Source organism: Misgurnus anguillicaudatus, chromosome 12, assembly GCF_027580225.2.
Source record: "Misgurnus anguillicaudatus chromosome 12, ASM2758022v2, whole genome shotgun sequence".
In the NCBI taxonomy this organism is placed as follows: domain Eukaryota; kingdom Metazoa; phylum Chordata; class Actinopteri; order Cypriniformes; family Cobitidae; genus Misgurnus; species Misgurnus anguillicaudatus.
The window spans coordinates 23,464,533-23,485,959 of record NC_073348.2 but is presented as its reverse complement, the minus strand read 5'-3'; the positions used below and the strand labels follow the sequence as shown (position 1 = coordinate 23,485,959).

General features: G+C 38.8%; 1 protein-coding gene across 1 annotated transcript in view; it reads left to right on the top strand.

Annotated features, from left to right (window-relative positions):
- pcdh1a (protocadherin 1a) overlaps window positions 1-21,427 on the top strand; it is a 92,597-nt gene that overhangs the window by 43,653 nt on the left and 27,517 nt on the right. Inside the window, exon 4 of the mRNA XM_055208691.2 lies at window positions 19,853-20,072. Within this exon, the coding sequence (XP_055064666.1) occupies window positions 19,853-20,072 (220 nt within the window). The remainder of the gene's footprint in view (window positions 1-19,852; window positions 20,073-21,427) is intronic.

The window sequence follows — 21,427 nt, the reverse complement described above, 5'->3', positions numbered from 1 at the left end:
CGGCATGTCTAACGAGACTGCTTTGATTTAATGATAATTAAAAAAAGAGCAGGTGCATTTTTTTCATTGTAGGGTGGTTGTGTTCACACACTGCCAACACACATTATGTCCAAACACTTTCTAAAAGTGGATATTGCATAATAGGTGCCCTTTAATATCTCATTTTAGTTCCTTTGCTATCCAGTAGAAACAACAGAGATATTAAAAGGATATAATTTGTGGTTGTTATTTTCTTTGCACAACACCATTAGTGACTGCTGTTTACCACTGTTTAACAAGGTAGTGATTCAGGGTGAGACAATGTCAGCTTCACTGTTTTATTCATGTTTTTGTCACATTAGATTTACTAGCAAAACTTTACGCGGAAGAGGCGATAGCCTGCCAAGCTCTGCCACATATTGCAAGACATATTGCATTCAAAGAACTCAAACTGCTCTCCAAAGGCAATTAATTTCGAGACAAGCATGTATAAGAAGTGCATTGCACCAAAATAAACGTGAACGCAAGCGTGCAAAGACGTAAATTATACGCCATCAATAGCGGTTCCCTGCTGCGATTTAGTTCACATGAACTGGTGTGCACTTGATTCCTGAATACCGATTCTACACCAAAAAGTCTAGTCCATGTAAAAAGCACTCTTGGTCAGCTCAGTAGATTTCAAATAGCTCAAGAGAGATTCACTAGGCTCTCCTGCCATCCCCATAAAGATACCACAGCAGCAATGGCAGGCCAAACGACGGGGGAGATTTATGGGGAATTCGGGCAGCTGCAGTTCTTCTAAATTGGTTTGCGTTGTTCTGCACGGCTCAAAAAAGAAGTGATGTTATTAAGCGAGAGTTTGGTGCACATGCCAGGCAGGCCTCATTAATCTGATGTTAGCAGGGCTGCGTTATTGAACGCGGTCTTGGGGGAAGGACTTCTACGGTTTATATCCGAAAAGATGTTTGTGTCTGCACCGTTGGACGGTTAAAGATAATGGCCCACACTCATTTCTTTTCAGATGCTCCAGAGACTGCAGAGTGCAGTCATGTGACGCAATCGCTTTTCAGGGAACAAGTGCCGGCGTCTTTAAAATGACCGCTGCATTTATGCATTCACGCTCCCAAACACTCCCAAACGTCACTCCCACTTATAAATATTATACACCCCACTTATAAAGCCACAAGCAGGGCTGGAGGAAGTCTCTCAGGATGGATCTCAAACATAAGAAATCCATCTACCGAGTGTCATCGCAACGAGTTTCCTACCGCTGCTGGTTTAAGCTAATGAAACGTGTCCGCCGAGGACGGGGGAGACAACAGAGTGGAAAAAAATAGAGACATTCTCTATCCTTAAAGCCAAATGCACTTTTTCATGGATTACCTGCTCACTCAGAGAATGATCAGGTAATTGAAGATAACACCACTTCAGCTTCCAAATAGTACCGTGTCAGTACTAATACCAAGTTGGCATAACAAGTGGGTCTTAGATTGTCAGGGCGCATTTAAGACTTCATAGAACGGCGGTTATTCCTTTGTAATGCCTACAGAAAGCCGAGGCCAATGCAGAGAACGGCAAACATCTCCTTTATTCCTGCGTTCGAGGCGGAATATGGCACGGATGTAGCAAATAAACAGGGAAAAATAAGAAAACAAGGCCAGACTTGGGCGGAGCGGAGAAGCGGATCCACAATGGGGCTTATTTATTTTCGTCTACCTAGATTTAACAACCGCGCCACACTCACAAAGGCTTGTTTGAAAACTAATAATGAATATCAATAGCATAATTACAGCGCTGATGAAATAAAAAGGGGATGGACACCACGCACTGTTTTCCATGAAAAGGGAAAATGGACGAGAGCTCTGTCCATCAGTGTTAATTACATGGAGTTTTATTCAGCTCGTGAGCTAATTAATGTCTTTTTTGAGGGGAAATCTAATGGACCACCTGGCCATTTCATTAGATGCCAAAGGCCTTTATGGGTTTAAGAGCCAATAAAGCTGGTTCAGGAGCATTTTAATCCAAACCTCCATTACGAGCAAATAAAAGATATCTTCATGAATATGGATGTTTTAGCCATGTATGTAAGGCACGATAATGGGCCACGTTGTGAACGCTGAGACATTGCTAGATTAGACAGTGATAATAAATAGAGCTTCATAGATTCATATGAGCTTTCAGAAGTTTGGGTCTTACTGAAGAATCTGGACATTTGTCAGTTCTTTCGTAAACTGTTCCTACAGCAGTTTTCCCTGGCAGGTTAGACAGCGCATCACTTTCAACATAATATTACACAAGCCTTGTGACACAGATACAGTATACACACTGGCAGCACGTTGTGTATGTGTTTGTGTGTAGGAGAGAAAGAGTCAGTCAAAAGCATGCGTTGAGGCTTTCCAATACTGTGAGCTAATGCTGTTTGATGTATTAACTATGAGGATGGGGTGTGTACGTGTATATGGTAGTGTATGCGTGAGAGCAACAGCGAAAATGAAGTGTGTTTTGCCTTTGTATTCAGTTGAATAGGACGGGGAGGAGTGTTGGAGCTATTTGATGTTTTAATAATGTTTCACACTGATTGAAAGTCTCTCTGTTAAGTCGGTTTCGAGTTTCAATCAATCTTTCATTTCAACCAATGAGTAAACAAAGAATTATGAACAGAAGTAACTCAGTGAGATATATAATTTGACATATAGTTATTTTGAGTTAAAATATTTTAAAGCCTTTTTAGGCCACCATGCCTGTTGTTTTGCAATGTTATAGTGATCATATATAATTGTTATTGTTTCTCAGTCTCTTTAATAGAATACATCCAGAAATACAGGAAATGTGTATATAGTATTAAAAACAGTATAAAAATGTAAACTGATGTAAACTCCCCTTCCACTTGAGCAATAGCAGGAAACTGCAGGATCTTATAAATCTAAATAAAATTAAATCCTAATTTCTAATTTTAAAGTCTTTATACTTTTTTCTGCTCAAAGACACTCAAGATGTGTTTAGTGCCAAGAGAGGTCACACTAAACACAGACAATGCCTAAAGAAGACATTTAGTTCTGAATTTTTTTTGTACATATTTCCTGTATTTTCTGTTTCTATCTTAATAAAATAAATTGAAAAATAAATATGGATGGACATCAAAACTTCTAAAACAACAAGTCTGGTGGTGGTGGTGGCCTAAGACTTTTGCATAGTACTGTATAGTCCAGCCATTATTGATTTTTGGCATAAACATTGAGCCGTTCTCTGCTGTGGAAACTGTATGTCCCCAACACTTTTCTTCATGCCCAATTTTGTGACACTGCGTGAAACGTGTTATTTTTAATTTTTTGCTGAATGGTCATTGCGGTTGTTATCAACAGCAGTGTCATCTTACAAGTTGCATTGTGCACTCAAAAATGGCGGGTTGTTTTTAAACCATGACTGGGTGAATATTGAACAAAAGACACCGTTGGGTTAAAAATGACAGAATGCTGGGTTGTTTAGGAAACTATCAGTGTGTTCTGTTCAAAACATTTTTCCAGCCACAATCTAACAAAACAACCCCCAGTGTGTGTGACTGGCTCTTCTAGTCAAATCACAAAACAATATTACATTAGAAAGTTCCAACCCAATCTCACAAAAAAGCATACACATGACACGCAGTGTGATTATCGTGCAATAGATACGCCAAATTCCGATTTTGCGTGCATATGATACGCCAGTCCTTCCCATTCACTTATATGGCGAATCGTTTCGTGACGTTTTATTTATTGTTTTCTCATTTGTTTTCTGTTTTTTTTACCATTTTCGCTTGGGTTTAGGGTTAGAACAACTTTTTATTATATAAAAATGACATCCTAACCCAAACCCCAACTCCAAGCGACCATGGCTTAAATATAGATAAAAACATAGAGAAACCTGTATATTAAATAACCTGCTTAAACAAATGTGAAATCTAACCCTAAACCCAAGCGAAAATGGTTTAAAAAACAGAAAACAAATTAGAGAACAATAAATAAAACGTCACAAAATGATTCGCCATATAAGTGAATGGGAAGGACTGGCGTATCATATTCACGCAAAATCGGAATTTGGCGTATCTATTGCACAATAATCACACTGCGTGTCATTTGTACGCATCTTGGTGAGAACGGGTAGGAAAGTTCACATTTTGCAAAATACTAAAGTGCCCCCTCTTCTAATATATATATATATATATATATATATATATATATATATATATATATATATATATAGCTGCAATCTGGGTAATCAGAACTGTGGGGCAGATTGATAGCTAGAACCCTAAATAAAAAATGCTATTTGGTGAATTTTTTTAAACAATTTAAACATTTAAATGAAACATTTTATTATATTGTTGTTTACACATCCTGTAATATCCTGCAGATTACATGTATGCATTTTAAGTGAATTACGATACATTTACTGTATACATTTATATCAGACTGTGTTTTCCCAGTGATTTGAACCCACAACTTTTCTTGGCTAGCGCAATGCTAGCTACTAAAAGAGATACTAAGGAAGTCGAGAGAGGTCGTGTACTATATTTATTTTGCTTGCTTGTTTTCTTGTGATTACGACTTAATTTCTCATTATCTTGAGATAACAAAAGATGTTTTTTTCGTGATCTCGACATAACAAAAGTTGTATTCTTGTGATGTGATTAAAGTGTTGTTTTGTCTGTAAACAGCAAAAGCATATTTTGCTAAATTTGCATGGATGACAAATGAGATTTTATTTGAATCAGGGATTCGCTGAAGCAGAAATAGATTCGTCAATATTGACAATTTGATAGTGGTGAATTTAAGGACCGTCTTTAAAGTTACTCCATAATATACAAGTTTTAATAGCATGACTTAACTGGAATGACAAAGTCACAAAACCAATGTGTTCATGTGGTTGTCAGCTATAATGCTTTTAGATTTTTGATATTTATTTAAATAAGCTGTTTAATAATATTGAAGATAGAAACGTGTACATTATTACTTTGGAGATGGTTCTAAATTCAGTCGTGATCACAAGAAAACAACTTTTATTAAATCGAGTTCATGAGAAAATTAAGTCGTGATCACGAGAAAACAACTTTTGTTATCTCGAGATAACATGAAATAAAGTCGTGATCACGAGAAAACAACTTTTGTTATATCGAGTTCATGAGAAAATTAAGTTGTTATCATGAGAAAACAACTTTTGTTATCTCGAGATAACAAGAAATTAAGTCGTAATCACGAAAAAAAAAACTACTTTTGTTATCTCAAGATCATGAGAAAATTAAGTCGTGATCACAAAAAAACAACTTTTGTTATCTCGAGATAACAAGAAATTATGTCGTGATCACAAGAAATTAAGTCGTGATCACAAGAAAACAACTTTTGTTATCTCGAGTTCATGAGAAAATTAAGTCGTGATCATGAGAAAACAACTTTTGTTATATCAAAATCATGACAAAATTAAGTCGTGATCACTTTTGTTATCTTGAGATAGCAAGAAATGATGTCGTGATCACGAGAAAACAACTTTTGTTATCTCGAGATAACAAGAAATTAAGTCGTGATCACAAGAAAGCTATTGTTATATTGAGTTCATGAGAAAATTAAGTCGGAATCACGAAAAAAAAACTTTTGTTATCTCAAGATCATGAGAAAATTAAGTCGTTATCACACAAAAAACAACTTTTGTTATCTCGAGATAACAAGAAATTATGTCGTGATCACAAGAAATTAAGTCGTGATCACAAGAAAAAAACTTTTGTTATATCAAGTTCATGAGAAAATTAGGTCTTGATCACGAGAAAACAACTTTTGTTATCTCGAGTTCATGAGAAAATTAAGTCGTGATCATGAGAAAACAACTTTTGTTATATCAAAATCATGACAAAATTAAGTCGTGATCACGAGAAAACAAATTTTGTGATATCGAGTTCATGAGAAAATTAAGTCGTGATCACGAGAAAACAACTTTTGTTATCTTGAGATAGCAAGAAATGATGTCGTGATCACGAGAAAACAACTTTTGTTATCTCGAGATAACAAGAAATTAAGTCGTGATCACGAGAAAACAACTTTTGTTATCTCAAGATCATGAGAAAATTAAGTCGATATCACACAAAAAACAACTTTTGTTATCTCGAGATAACAAGAAATTATGTCGTGATCACGAGAAAAAAACTTTTGTTATATCAAGTTCATGAGAAAATTAAGTCGTGATCACGAGAAAACAACTTTTGTTATCTCAAAATCATGAGAAAATTAAGTCGTGATCACGAGAAAACAACTTTTGCTATATCGAGTTCATGAGAAAATAAAGTCGTGATCACTAGAAAACAACTTTTGTTATCTTGAGATAACAAGAAATTCGTGATCATGAAAAAAAAACAACCAAGCAAAAATAATAATAGTGCATGGCCTCTCTTTGTTTCCATAAGACACAGATAGCTACAGTACATTAGTTAGATACTACAGATAGCTACACATAGATTTATCAAAAAAGTACCTGTTCAATTATAAGTTCAAAATGAATATTAATTAGGTTTATTGTTTTGTCATATAATAATTTTATGCTACAGCTAATAACCCTTACGGTATTATATTATATTTAGTTTAGTATAGTCAAGCCTAGATGTATCTTCAATCAAGCCAGTTTTGTAGTTAAACACTTTTAGAGTACAGTATGTGTGCATATTCATCACAAGTTAGACAGCAATTCAATAGCTGAGAAAGCGTTAAGTAATAACATCCATTTATAATATTCCCAGAGTTTGAATTAGTTGATGTTAAGGGTTCAAAGACGCAATAGCCACTACAGACAGTTAATGCATCAAGAGACACTGTTAATATATGACCAGCAGAAGTAACAGTAAATGTACTGTTACATGAGAACAAAATAACTTCCTTTCACCCGAAAATCAGATTTTCAGGAACACTTTAGCATTTCGTGTACTACATTATCTAAAGCCGAGAGACGATTTATTAACTAATGTAGTAATAATGTCTTGCATATTGTTTTGTTTGCATCTGTAAACATAGTTAAAAGATCAGTTCTCATAAAAATGGAAATTTTCTCATCATTTATGTTCTTCAAACTCATATGACTTTCGTTTTTCTGCAAAACAATAATAAACATTAACTGACTGATCTACATGCTTTCCCCATTCTCAAATCGTTCTCCCATCCGTGTAATTTTGAAACATTGCACATCAAGACGCACTGTGCCAGCTATAATGTCAATGACAAGACACATAGGAGTAAATGTTGTTTGATGTACTGTAATGGCAAAATGACGTGCGCTTTGATATGAAGCATTTAAATTACGCAAATGAGATGGCAGAGGGCATCATTTAGGGACTGTGTGCACTAGTCATATAAACTACTTTTATGGGGCTTATAGTCATTTTTGGACCATTCATTTCATTGCATGAAAGCAAAACAGTTGCTTGAACGTCATTCAGATTGGGAAATCACGAGAGAAGATAAACATTTTTGTTATTTTTGGGTGAATTGTTCCTTTAATTCCTGATCCCTACTGGCTGGAAGTGGTTATAACACATGTAGCGTTCCCCAGATTCGCAGACTGGAAAATATGGTATGGCTGCATGTATCCGCAGGGATCGAGACCATGTGTCGGGTCCTTTTTGCCATTTTTGTTCCCTTTCTTTCCAAGCCAATTGTAAAAACATCTATCGTGGTTACAGCTGTGAGGATCAGTGCACATTTGAGAGGAGTTGAAAGCTCATTGTGTATTTGACGGGATGGGTGCACTGATAAGTTCCCTGAAGTGTTATAGCCGCGGATGTGCTGCGTTACATATAGGCTAAGGGCATCTCTCTGCTCCCATCCTGGAGTCTGTGGTCAGAATTCACTGGACTGAATTGCTTTAACATGGTACTAATGGGTATTTCTGTCTTTCTCACTATCTGGATCTCAATAAATGTCCTGCAGTAATGTAATGGAGGTCAGGGCTGGCTGCAGACTCCGATCACCCCTGGCTCTCGATTAGCCCACTGACCTACAAACACCCCGGTAAAGCTCAGTAAAGACAAGACCTCAAATCCCAGCTCTCTGATTGGCTGCATAACACTGATGTATAACTAAATGCAGATTCAAGTCTACAGTTCCTGCTCAGAGAGATCTTGTCTCCCACCCCGTCTGCCTATCTAATCCCCAGCTAGCTGACTCACTCTTTGATTTCCATGAGAGACGATGAGCCATCTATGAACAAAGATCCAAAAGCAAGAAAAATCTGCTTCTAGGGTCGAATTGCTCTGCTTAATGAAAATACTGGTTTTCAGCAGAGGGTTGAATTGTGAAGGTCAGTGCATTTCAATATTTGCCTGACAGAAGGTTCAGGCATAAATTCATGCTTGCATTCAATTTGTACAGATTCTCAGCAGTTTGTAGGAAATACCTAGGCATTTATTTTTTTATTTTGTGAAATGATTGTGCCATTATCAAATTAATCCAGTAATTCCTACCGTATTCTTGGAAGACCCCTAATAGCCCCTCTTATCTGACACACCTGTTTCAGTCATGTAGCACTCTGCTCACAAGATAATGGATTAAATCAGATGTGTTAGATTGGATTGACATTATGGGGTTTTCTTCTGAATTTGTGCATTTGGCAGATGATTTTATCCAAAGCAACTTTGCAGTGTACTACAAGGGGTGCTTCTTATTTTGTGCATCCTCGTTTCCTTTCCTTGCTTCCTTTTCTTGCATCTTAGCTCCACCCACCTAGGATGTGAGGGAAGACGCAAGGACAGAGGAGTTGAAGCATTAGGTAAAATGGCATATCCGCACTCTCTGTATAATGTTCGGTTTGTATTATGAATCATGTGAATTAAAAACTAAAGATCTTAAAGGAACAGTATGTAGGATTGTGGCTAAAGCTGGTACTACAATCACACAGCTCGTGGCCAATACACAAAATGACAACATAAACATCAGTTGAGTGCTGCAACTCCACTTTTTAAATGACAATATCCTGGCCAGACCACTGTTGTCAGTGATATAAGTATTTGAAATGAAAATGATTTCTTAATGTCTAGTGACATATCAGGACCATTGTATGATTAATTGATATAAATTTCTTACATACTGTTCCTTTAAACAATACAATTAAAGTTAAACACATACTTAATAGTCTTGCTACATTAAAAAAGACATTCTTAAAAGTACTCTAAAAGTACTATGTGTGTTTATCTATACATAAATATTAAAATCACAATAAAATTTAAATAAAAAAAATAATTTTCTTTTAATATTGTTAATATTGTGGTATTTTTTTTACAAATGACTTATCTTTGAGCTTCATCTTTTTTTTTTATTCATGTGTCCTAATAATCTTTAATCAAAAACGCTAATCTCCTCACTACAATATCTCTTTACTTCCGGTCACGGGGTATGGTGGGTGGGCGGTGCCCGGGAAAAGATTGCAGCGATTAGCAAATAGCAAAATGAGGCAACTTCCAACTGTCCAATCAATTTTCGATGGACGAATTCAAGTCCAGACCTTTCTTTTTTCATTTTCAGAAGCAGTTTAACTCTGATATGCGTCACCACTGGGATAATAAGACACTTGCTAGTTCCGTTTCATGGCGACTTTAACTCTTTCCCGCTAGCGTTTTTAAAAAAAGTTGCCAGCCAGCGCCAGCATTTTTCATGATTTTCACAAAAGTTTAATGCCTTTCAGAAAATTTTCTTCTTTAAATATATAAACAAACAATATATCAGATGAAAGAACAGACCCTCTGCTTTCAAACAAAAAAAAAAACGTTTCATCCTACCTCTATTAGTTCTCTTGTAATCACCTCTCAAACATGGGTAGGTTTCTTCAAAAACACCCAATTTTGAGCAAAAAGCTGAAATAATTCCATTTTTGTGAAGGACTTTTGATAGAGATCAGATGCAGAGCGATCTTTAAAACATACACGGAGTTCTTTCTCTTTCACGTGAGGCGATACTTCCGGGTTGTATAAGTTGCGGAAGTGGTGGATAATAGCAGTATTGCGGAAAGACGGAAAATCTTGTCATTGGCGGGGAAGCGTTTTCTCTTAATTGACGAGATATCTCGTCAATTAGGGTGGGGGATTTTAAACAAGTGGTTCTGCACCTATTTGGCTCCCCCTACTGGCTTAACTTGCAATCTCATTTCTGATTGGCTGACTTTGCTGCCACTCAAAAAATGTAGCCAATTATTTTAAAGTGGAAGGGCAGTTAGATGCCTGTGATGTCATAAGCATCAGTTTTTCATATTGGGCCATTTTCTGGCTGACATTTCTAAAAGAGGAATTTCTATGAAACTGAGATGTTTAGCATGTTTGGCACTTTTTGTATGTGGGTAGACTACCATTATTCAACAAAGACAAGGAAAAAATGGTTTTTCATTCTCTGTCCCCTTTAATTAAAAACATGATACTAAAACAGTAATCCATACGCTTTCCATTTATTTCTCTAGGTAAGGACTGTATAGGCCTAACAGAACGCATAATAGTGGTAACAGCAATTTGATTAAAGACGCCACACAAAAAGAAGTCATTCTAAACAATTCTTCTGCCAAGTAATGCAGTTCATTATCCTAAATGTAGGCTGGTATTGTTGCCAAGCATTTGGCACGACACTATAGAATTTAACTAATGTGCTGCAAATGTGACCCATCCAATCAGGTTCCATAATCAAAATGCCCTTTATTATAAGTAGATTTTTATGAATGATGACTTTTCTGCTGAGTTCAGTAGGCACAGATTCAGCGCCTGCTCTCAAACTAAAACAGAACAATGTAGGAATTTGGTTCACTTGTTTTAGTTTGAATTAAAATGCACAAAGAGAAAACAGCATGAGAGAGGAGGTGAATAGAGCGAGCGAGCGAAAGCCTTGACTTTTAAGCCATTATCACACCACACTAAGCACAGACAAACACTTTGCCTTTGCACGCACACGCATGAATGCATAATCACAAACTCTTCAACTCTACATGCATCCTCACTTAATTGGAAATGTCGGATCAATGCTTTCTGATTACCAGGCTTCAAGATAGTTTGTTTCTGGCTTACGGCAGTGAGTTTTATTCTGCTACGTTTTCTTTGTCAGAGACTAACCTCCCTCAATTGTAGACCCAGCTGAAGCCGTGGCTGTAGTCACCCATTTGTAATCATCTTTTAATTCTTTAAAAGGACAGAGCTGCAAATTCATCAGTCCCCCTCCGTGTTTCCCAACCACCGGCTAAAAAGGGCGGAGGATGAGATGTGAATAGATTTGTTGATGTATTTGCTTGGGGTCTTAGAATCCCTTTGATAGTTGCGAACAGCACCCCGGACAAGGCGTCCTTCCCATTTCAAAAGCAAGGAAAAGGCATGCGAGCGAGCCAACCTTGATGCAGATAAAAACATTTCTAAGCGCTATTTTTCACGGCTGGTTGAACACAGTTAGGCTGCTGCCAAACCTCGGGTCCACTCGGATGGATCAATAGAGGAGTTTCGTCCTAGTTCCATGGCCGTGGCAGAACGCTCTGTGCTGGAGATGAAAGAGCTCTCTAGCTTCTAATTAAACATCATTTTTTAATATGCTCTCTCTATCATTTTATACATTGGGAAAATTCAAAGTGTGGTTAGTCATCTCAGTCTATTCAATAAGAGTGTAGGGATTTTTTTTTAAAGTGAACTATCAATCGAGTACTATCTTTGTGGCCTTCATATCATAGCCTATTAATAGTGATGTAAAAGAACAATTCTAGGGAAGCTTCTAAAGTCTTGTGATAAAGTCTTTGTCATCTGTTGCCGCAATAACATTATGGGCCCTATCATACATGTGGCGACACAAGTGTCTTTTGCTAGTTTCAACATGGCGCAATGTTGTTTAAATAGCAAATGCATTTGCACCCAATTTTGCATCCATGGGCGTTCTGGTCTGAAAACCAGGTGTGTTCAGGCGCATTGTTGGCGTGTTGCTATTTTGAGGCAACTAAAAACTGGTCTTAAGTCTATGGCGCAATATTGTTTTTGTTATTTAAAGGCGGAGTCCACGATGTTTGAAAAACGCTTTGGAAAATTAGACGAGCCGACTACCAAAACACACTTATAGCCAATCAAATCAAATGCCGGGTTGCGTATGTGTGGGGCGGGTCTATCAACAGATTCTATTGGGGTAGGGGCGTGTTTGTTTAGGTGATTTCAAATATCAACATTGGCTTTCAAACATCATGCACTCCGCCTTTAAAGAGCGTGTTAGTAATATGCGCCTATAAACGGGACGACAACGCAGGTTTGCTCACACACAGATGCGCAGCAGCAAAAAAACACTTTTAAATTAAAACAATTAAAGGATTTAAATGTAAAAGATCATTATTGAGTCTCTTGGACATAAATGAGGACGATAAAAGGCGTAAAAAAACTGCTTCACCTGTAGCCTGGTAAGTAAATAAATGCTTTGCTTTAAACAAATGCATCTATTTTTTTTTAATTCTACCCCACAGATTTATTGTATATGATGACTCTGTACCTGTGGATATACTGAGATGAGAAACATTTTTAAGTAATACTTTAAAAAAACCATGGCACTGTCCGAGTGCTGAAACAGCTCTCCGCACGTTTGCAAATTCTTTATCTCTTGTTTGTTACAAATAAAGTATTTTTTGAGTACAAACCTTTTCTTGCATATTTGCAAACTATTTTATGAGATTACAGGGACTATGTAGGATATCAATACATTTACAGAAATTTAAATTCAGCTATTTTTACTTCCATGACTGAAAGAAAATGGCTTTTAAAAGTTGTAATTAAAAAAAAAATCTATACAAATGAGAACAATGCAATTTTTTATATCAATCTTAAACTTGTGTTTTTTTCCTCCACTAAATGTTTCAGTTTACAAATTCTGCCATCTAAATAGGGAATCGGCATGGTGCCAGTGCAACTGGCTTTTAAAGGGGATGAGAGCTGAGACTCTCATTGGTTTATTGCACGTTACGCTCAAAACACACCCATAACTCATTATGAAAATAGGAACAACCATTTCAGACCATGTGCTTGGCGCATAAACCATTTTTCCTGTCGTTAATTAGCAAAAGTGGAATCGGACACGCCCATTTAGACCGTGCGGCATGCTTTAAACAATGCGCTTAGATCATTAAAATATGGCTCTATATATCAGTTCCTTAAAGGGGTAGTTTACCCAAATATGAAAATTCAGTCTTTACTTACCTTCATGTTGTTCAACACAAAAGAAGACATTTTACTCATAGATGGTAAGCACACAATACTCATTGATTTCCATAGTAGGAAAACATGGTAAACTTACCATCATTTATCAAAATATCTTCTTTTAGATATTTAACAAAATAAAGAAACTCATACAGGTTTAGAACAACATGAGGGTGAGTAAATGAAGCCAGGGGTGAACTATCCCTTTAAAGCAATTTGAGATTGATCTCCATTCATGCTTTTCAGCCAGAAGCTATAGGGGCAGAGGAATTAACTCTAAAAATGGAGGTTAGGAAAAAAGGTGTCCACTTGGGAATGGATACAGAGGATTAATTTCTCAAGTGCCTTTCTTTATCCCCTCCACCTTCTCAATGCAGCTTAATATTCCTGCTGCCTCGCAGTCACTCAATATTTTCAAAAACAAGGACTTTCAGAACACCACACAAATGAAATGCAATTTAAGACAACAACCCCCCCCAGAAGCAAACACTTGCAGTGGGATTGAAAAGTACATTCCTTTGGGAAAAGGCCTTAGGCCTAATGCAGAAATAAGGGTCTGATCGGCTCAGATTAAACTGTACTATTCAAAAACTGGACACTTATGCACCACTGATACAGCTTCTCCATTTAATGTTATAAAATATAACCGGTGTCCTATTGTTTTATTATTTATGCTACGCCGTGAAGTTTTTCACATTGAGAATCACAGTTATATAGCCTACCTCTCATATTTTATGAAATGGGTTTTTCTCCCCAGTCCTAAAAGAATCTGTGGATGTCTCGGGTGCCCTCTGATATGAAAAATTCAATTTAAAAGGATGAGAGAGAGAGAGAATGGCGCCCAGGCCTATTTTCATTCTCTCACACGAAGAGATATGAGAATGATGTTCTATTGTGAGGGGGGAAATGATGCCAATCGAACTGCAGAGAAATTCCTTCATAATTCAATTCAATTTCCTCCAAATCCCAATGGCGGACTAGTTTCAGAAAGGTGGGGTGGGGAGACATGTAGAGATGGTGAGGGAGAGACAGATGCCAGGTGAGAATAAAGTGGAGAGAGAGGTTAAATTTAGAGGGTGTGAAGGAACTGGAAAGGCAGGTTTGAATTTAAATGGTGTGAATGGAGAATAGTTGAGATGGATAGGAGTGTCGATTAATGTTTGTTTTGCTTCTTGTCCCGCCAATGGACACAAATCCAAAGAGTTTTTAAAGGTTAACAGCTTGGTCAACCATGACAGCCATTGTGGTCTAGGAAGTAGGCTATACACCGATAATTCAATTGCCAATTCAGTTATTTTGTTTTTTCTAGTCTAAACACTGAATAAAGGGAATGGATTAGATGTTGGCTGTGCCATCTGATAGCACTGAACCATCTTATTTGTCTTGTATTTAAAGGTGCAGTCCACAGCTCACCCCTCCTTTCCAAAATGCATAGTGCACCTATGGTAGCCGCCGCAGGACAAACACTGATACAGCGTAGTAACAAAAGCACTCTATAGAACAGTGTGTCCGCTTAGGGCTACTGTAGAAACATGGCGGCGTTTTATATGTCTTCTCCACAGACCCCTTGGAGTTAACTCGAAAACCCTGAGAGACCTGTGGACTCCTTTTAAAATTACACTATTTCTGTTTTTATTTGCCTTCTAGCATAAAAAAAGATTATGCTTTTAAGCCAATTATTTGTACAGTTTTTGCAAAGGTCTGTTGTGATGTATTATGTGGATATGATGTTGAAAGTTGTTTTCTCAGCCTCTGTCCTATGGTTAATTTAGAGATCTTTCCTGCCCTCGTGCCCCCACACTGAGTAGGAGATGTAGTGTGAACCCCGACGCTCTCGCTTGGTTAAAGTCAGTGGGTGAACTCTTGCACACCATGCTTTAGTTAAAGGGGATCTGAGCGAGCATTCAGGCTGCAGGGCTGCGGGCGTGTGCGAGGATCAATGAGCCGCTTCTTTAGAAGGCATGTAGAGCAGAGGAAAAATGAGCTGCGCAAACAAACATGACAATGAAGAAGTGCACCTCGGAAGAGATGCAGCCAGCATAAAATCGGAGAGCTGAGCGGAGTAGAGGGGGGTGGAGGCGCACACGGATTCGTTCTTATGTTCTATACTTATGACTCTCACCTCATCTTCCCAGAGTTTCTCAGTTTTTCGTAGGTGCAATTGCTTGGAGGCAAGTAGTGTGGCACGAGGGTCTTCAAAGAGTCTAGTCTTATCAAAGAGACACAGAGACGGATAAACGGGGAAGCAATATAGTGGGGGTGGTCATGAAAGAGAGGAAAGAGTGAAGCATGAACCGAGAGGAAGCTCAGGATTGAAATAGGAGATGGCAAGAGAAAGCTATTGTCAGACATGTTTAGCATTCGCTGTTGGCTAATTGCACCAGCAAAGCTTGGTAGATGCAAACCCCTTTGCGCCTGAGAGACAAGAAAGTTTCTCCGCCAATAGTTATCTCTCTCTCTCTCTTGAAAGCTACACTTCTAAAGCAGTCTGTTTCAAACCGGTACAAGGTTTGGGGCTCCAACAGCGTTGACACAGTAAAAGCCTGCATTGGCCGTATGAGGAGTGCAGGGGATCGAGCTGCCACTTCTAATGACAAATCTCATAGTTCACGCCATTTGGTATGACAGCATGCAGGAGTAATGGGTTGAATGAATCACTGGTAGGAAAAGCTTGGTTTCGCCGCTCCGCCTGCAGCTTAAACCAGCCCGTGTATCGGCTATCCATTTGTGGAGTATTTCACCTCAAACCACACCTTGTGAATGATGAATAGACAGATATCTGGCAACACTTCATTACTCGCTCTGAGGCACGACACCCCAGTCTCACGAATGCCATTTTCTCGTACTCATGAGACTCTGTCTGCTGCAGTATCTATAGGCCTTCATTTCTGTCAAGTGTGAAATACACATTCATTCAATATAGGATGTTTTTATTATTCCTCCTATTGACCTCAACTCCTTGCAATTTTTCTAATCTTTTCCAATCTAAGCACAGTGTCCAGTTTCCATTTATTTCCTCATCATTCACTTCTAGGTTCACCATCTATTGTTCATGCTCAACTTCCTTCAGGGTCCCATTGTCTGTTTTATGATATCTCGTTCCCCCTCTACTTTGTCCAATCTTTTTGTGGCCAGTCCAATTTTACAGCCAGCCCCAGTAACCCTTCTACAGTTCTCCATTTGTTTCCAGCAGATTAGCACTTACTTTTACAGTCCAAGTCTCTCAACACTCCCTCTCTCTTCAGTCTGAGTCTCCAGTCCAAGACTCTCTTCAATCCAAGATTCTCTTTACATGTCCAAGCCTGTCTATCCAATCCAAGACCCTCTTCAATCCAAGACTCGCTTTTCAATCCAAAACTCTCCCCAATCCAAGACTGTTTGAAAGCCACTTGCTCCATTACAAGGCCTTCTTTCTCCAATTCAATCTCCATCTTGACACCCAGCTGTACTCCATTTATAGTCATCAAAATCCATGCAGGTCGATTCTAATCAGGGATTGCTTTAACCCAAGCATCAGTGCTGAACTTGCACTGGCTAGAGGCGATCTCACTTTCAGTCAAAGCCAGGGCCCTGTCACCCCCATCTTCACTCACATTAAAGCTCTCCAGTGCTCCCCCTGGAGGAAGATAAAGGCGAGACTCAGTGCTGAGACTCTACCTTATCTGTAGAACCGCAGAGCTGCTGCTTCCAGCGCTCAGGGTAGAAAAATTGCTGACTCTTAAGCAATGCCTTTAGGAGCAGTTTAAGCAAGAATCCATATTTAAACAACTAAATGCATCTCTTAGGTTTAAATGGTAACGTGTCTGCTTTGAACCACAGTTCCTGTCGCTGACAATGCCATTACCCCAGAATGGTACCTGGGATAGCAATAATATTAGCGATTAAAATCTCATAACCATAATAATGCTCTTTCTCTAATAAAACTGAAATTGGGGATTTTTCTTTCAGTATGTCCCTTACAGTAGATCAAACACTACAATTTGCACACTACTTGTAGCCTTGTAATCACCCCATCACTTTACAACGATCAAGCAGTGCCATTTGCATTTGCTAGAAAGTATGATAAGCACATTTCACGAAAGATAAAACAGGGACTACAGAGCCTGCCACCCAAAGAATGTTGTTCATTGCATGTGGGTCATTGCACATCAAAGGCTACAAATTAATAACTAAATTAAAAGAAGAACTACATTAGAAGTTTCTGCCCCGAGACAAAAGCCCTATAGTCTCCCTTCTATATCTCACTCTTCATGTGAAAGCTTTGATAGACAACAGAGGGATTCATGCTGTGAGTCCATGTTTGAGTTTGCTAAGGAAGTCGATGTAATTACTGTGCAGTGAGATTGTTCCTCTTTGCACTTCAGTTCCTCACTAACCATAAATACCAAGGCACAGGGGAGCATGCCGAGAACAGGCCTACAACTCATATGAGTCTGAGAGAATAAAGAGCAGTGATGGGGAATAACTAACTAAAAGTAGTGTGCCGCTACTAACTTCCCTGCCGAGAAAACAGCATAGCTGATCGCCAGCATATGTTGTGTTTTGGATGAAGGTGCCCATGTGGTATGCTGGCTTATTAGTTTTTTACTATTATAGCTTAAAGTCCCTATGAAATCACATTCTTATTTTTTTATTGGAATATCGCAGTGTTCGTTATAAACAATTAATATGTGTAGGTCTTTTTTTATTCATGTGCCCTTTAAAACTTCAAAATCTGAAAATGTACATCCACCCTCTTGTTGTGATCGTTCTCTGATGAGGTCAGCTAGACGCCTTGGGCGGAGCATTTGTTAACCCCGCAAGTTCCATTTCTAAATGACACGCCTACTTTTCCATATCTAATCAATTCGCAGTGGAAACACAAACCACGCACGCTTTATCCTTCTGGGTGTGATATTCCGTTTCACTCGGAAATACATCACAATGCAACCGGGACTTTCCTGTTCTTGGGAACTTTAACTACAAAGCCTTCTTTGGTCATACAGCATCACCATGGCTATATAAGATGTTTTTCTAGTTATGTCTCTCTTAAATAGTGTTGGGAAGTAGTAAAATGATTCATTATAATCATCACAATTGTACTTCTGGAACTCCTTGCACTTTATTTTTTAATCTAAAAAATATTGTGATGTTAAAATGAAACAACTCATTGCAGCTGTTTTTACTATTTTTGTTTCCTCTTTTAAATGCAGCTGCCCCAAATTTGCATATTCATATACATACAGAATACTTTTCATCTGTACATTAAAACAATCACGTTATATACTTAACTTGTTAAAAATAAAAATTAGTCGATCACACTGATAGTCAGATAGATAATGTTGAAGTTAATTGTATAACCTACTCCCCCATACAGTATGTAGTTTATGTAGTTGTGCAGTTAGCTACTTTCAATTATGAATGTATTGCGACGTAAGAAGCTACACATTTTCTGTATGTAGTACTGTATGTAAGTGTTACAGTGTTTTAACTGACTAGTCACAATGCATGGATTACCGTTGTTATAAGCAGTGGCGGCTCGTGACTATTCATTCGAGGGACGCAAATTACAAATATGTGTTTGTTGCGTTATGTGAACCATGTGCATCACGTGTTTTATCAAAATAAGTGCCTGCTGCACACACGTCAAAACCGTTTATGATAAAAGAGATGCTCACGTTGACAAAATACACGCACAACACTTCCTTAACAGTAAACTGTGATTACACATGAGATTATGCGAGTATCTGGCAAACGCAAACGTCTGTTTTATCATAAACCATTTCGACACGTCTGCAGCAGGCACTTACTTTGACAAGACACGTGATGCACATATGATAACTTGACGCGCAGATCACATATTTTGAAATTACAAACCACACACATGACGGGCTACATACATGTTGTGATGAACTTCGCATCGAGCTCCCTCGAAAAAAGAAGTCACCGCCGCCACTGGTTATAAGTGTGCCGCATTTCTAAGGACTCTGGACATGAATTTTGGTAAAATTCATGAAAAATAATGTGCGAACAAATTGATAAATGAGCTCATAAATAAACATTGCCGACAATTAAAAGGAAAAAGCAAGACGAGTCTGGGTTTGAGAAGTACGTAGCGTTAATGGCCTCTCTATATGTTTTAAATGGCTGTGTTAATGGGCTTTTTATATGAACTGAAATTGCTCTCTTAATGGCTTTAATTCCTGCTCTAAAATGGTTCTGTTAGCCTGTCTGTGTGTGTGTCTGTGTGCGCGTGTGTGTGCAGCCTGGCACGATCGATCCTTCCCTGCAGTCTGTGAGCTGTGAGCTCACACGGAATTGGGAATGAAAGCTTTTCTGCAGGATCTGTGATTTCCACTGTTTTATGAGCTCTGCGTCCCTGTATTTCAACAAGAGTGTTTGCCCTCATTGGCCTTGTAAAAAACAACGCGGTCACCTGAGCAATAATATCAGAGGGTATTTCTTTTCTTTCCCTTCTGCCAAAAGATGCTCTAATAAGCGGTTCCATCTTTACAGTTTCCCCTCAATTTGAACAAAACGTTTCCTCATTAGTCGCCCCTCTGGAAATTACAGATTGAAAATGCCCGTCTGCTGAAGTGTGATATTACAAATTTAGTGGTCAATTAGCCTAGTTTTGGGGCCTAAGTTATAATTAGACTGTTGTTTGACTGAAGGCCCTTCTCCTCCTCTCCATTCCAGCTTCCCCATCGCAGAGTGACGTTTTCCACTGCCAATCCGATGCAGGACCAGCAAGACTCTTCCCAGCAGAGTTACTACGACAGTGGCTTGGAGGAGTCCGAGACCCCGAGCAGCAAGAGCTCTTCGGGACCTCGCATTGGCCCCCTCGCCCTGCCAGAGGACCACTACGAACGGACCACCCCTGACGGCAGTATCGGAGAGATGGAACACCCAGAAACCGGTAGGAGTTTTGAAAGTCAAAACCAGCTTAGCTCATGACGCTGGTCTACAATGGTTTTTGATGGTTTTCAACAATGTTGTTGGCTTGATTTTGTTAAATTCAATTGGCAGGCTATAACCAGATCCAGTGGGAAGTGTTTTATTCTTTTTTGCTTAGTTTTGGCCAAAATGTAGATCTATACGTTGGGGTCAGAAGCAAGCTCAGCAGGGTCTGCGTCTCGCCCATCAGCAAGTCTTCAATCACAACAGCAAATCATTCTTAATGACCCTCTCACACAAGTGCGCTAATTAAAACTCCAACTAATGGAGCTTTTGGTCTCCACATAATTCTGTGCTTTGACGTCTGCCCAGACAACAGCGTGCCGATCGTAAACAGCTTCTTTTGCTGAAGCCAAACTGCTCTCACAGCAGCTGCCAGGGTCATAAAACAATAAGACAGAAAACTAAAAAAAAAACAAGGAGGGAATTCACGGACTAAGCAGGATAGTCAAGCATCAATTTCGTTCAGCCATTACTAAATTCGGGGAAAGACGTACGAGGCTTTCTTCGTGTAATGCATTTATATTGTCATTCTCACGAGCAGAAACTTTCTCGCAGCAGCTGCAGCTTAACCGTTGTCCTCGCAAATTCAGTTCTGTCCGATTTAATCGCCAATTTCAATGGCAGTGCTTCCATAATACCGCTTATATGTTTTCGCACCTATCCTCTCCAGGTTTTCCTCCATTAGTGATGTTGTGCTTAATTACCATGCAGATATCCCTCTGGACATCTTGGTGAAAGCTCATGTTAACATTTCAGCTGTGCAATATACCATAGTCTACTCACATAAGCGTTTTAACATGCTCCTTAAAACAAGACCTCCTGTTGATTCCACGCAGGGTGTGTCTGACTGAAAACGCAATGGATTTTAGGAAACCGTTTAGAAGATGTTTGCGCTGCGTGTTACCGGGTCTGTGTTTGGCAGAGAAAATCGTACTGCAAATTAATGCATGACCTTATGTTTGTACATATGCGTTTTGAGTGACGTGTCTGTTTGGAAATGGATTGGTAAAAGGTCCTTGTTTTTTTTTAAGGGAGTGGAAAGACCATGAATGTTTGGCATCTTGGATTTGATCCGGGTTGATTTGAAAGTGAGTGAGGCTGACAGCCTTGCTAGCACCAGTGGGTGGGCACGCTCTCTGATCAGACAGGGCGGGGAACTGTTAAGCAGAGGTAGACCTAATTAAAATATGATTCTCACCTCAGGGAGATTACACAGAAATCCCTTTTTGAGAAAATGAATTTAAAAAGGCAGTTGTCCCCCTTTCCTCGCCATCCCTGCCCCCCCAGCTGTCTAGCGTACAGCGTTGGTTCCTG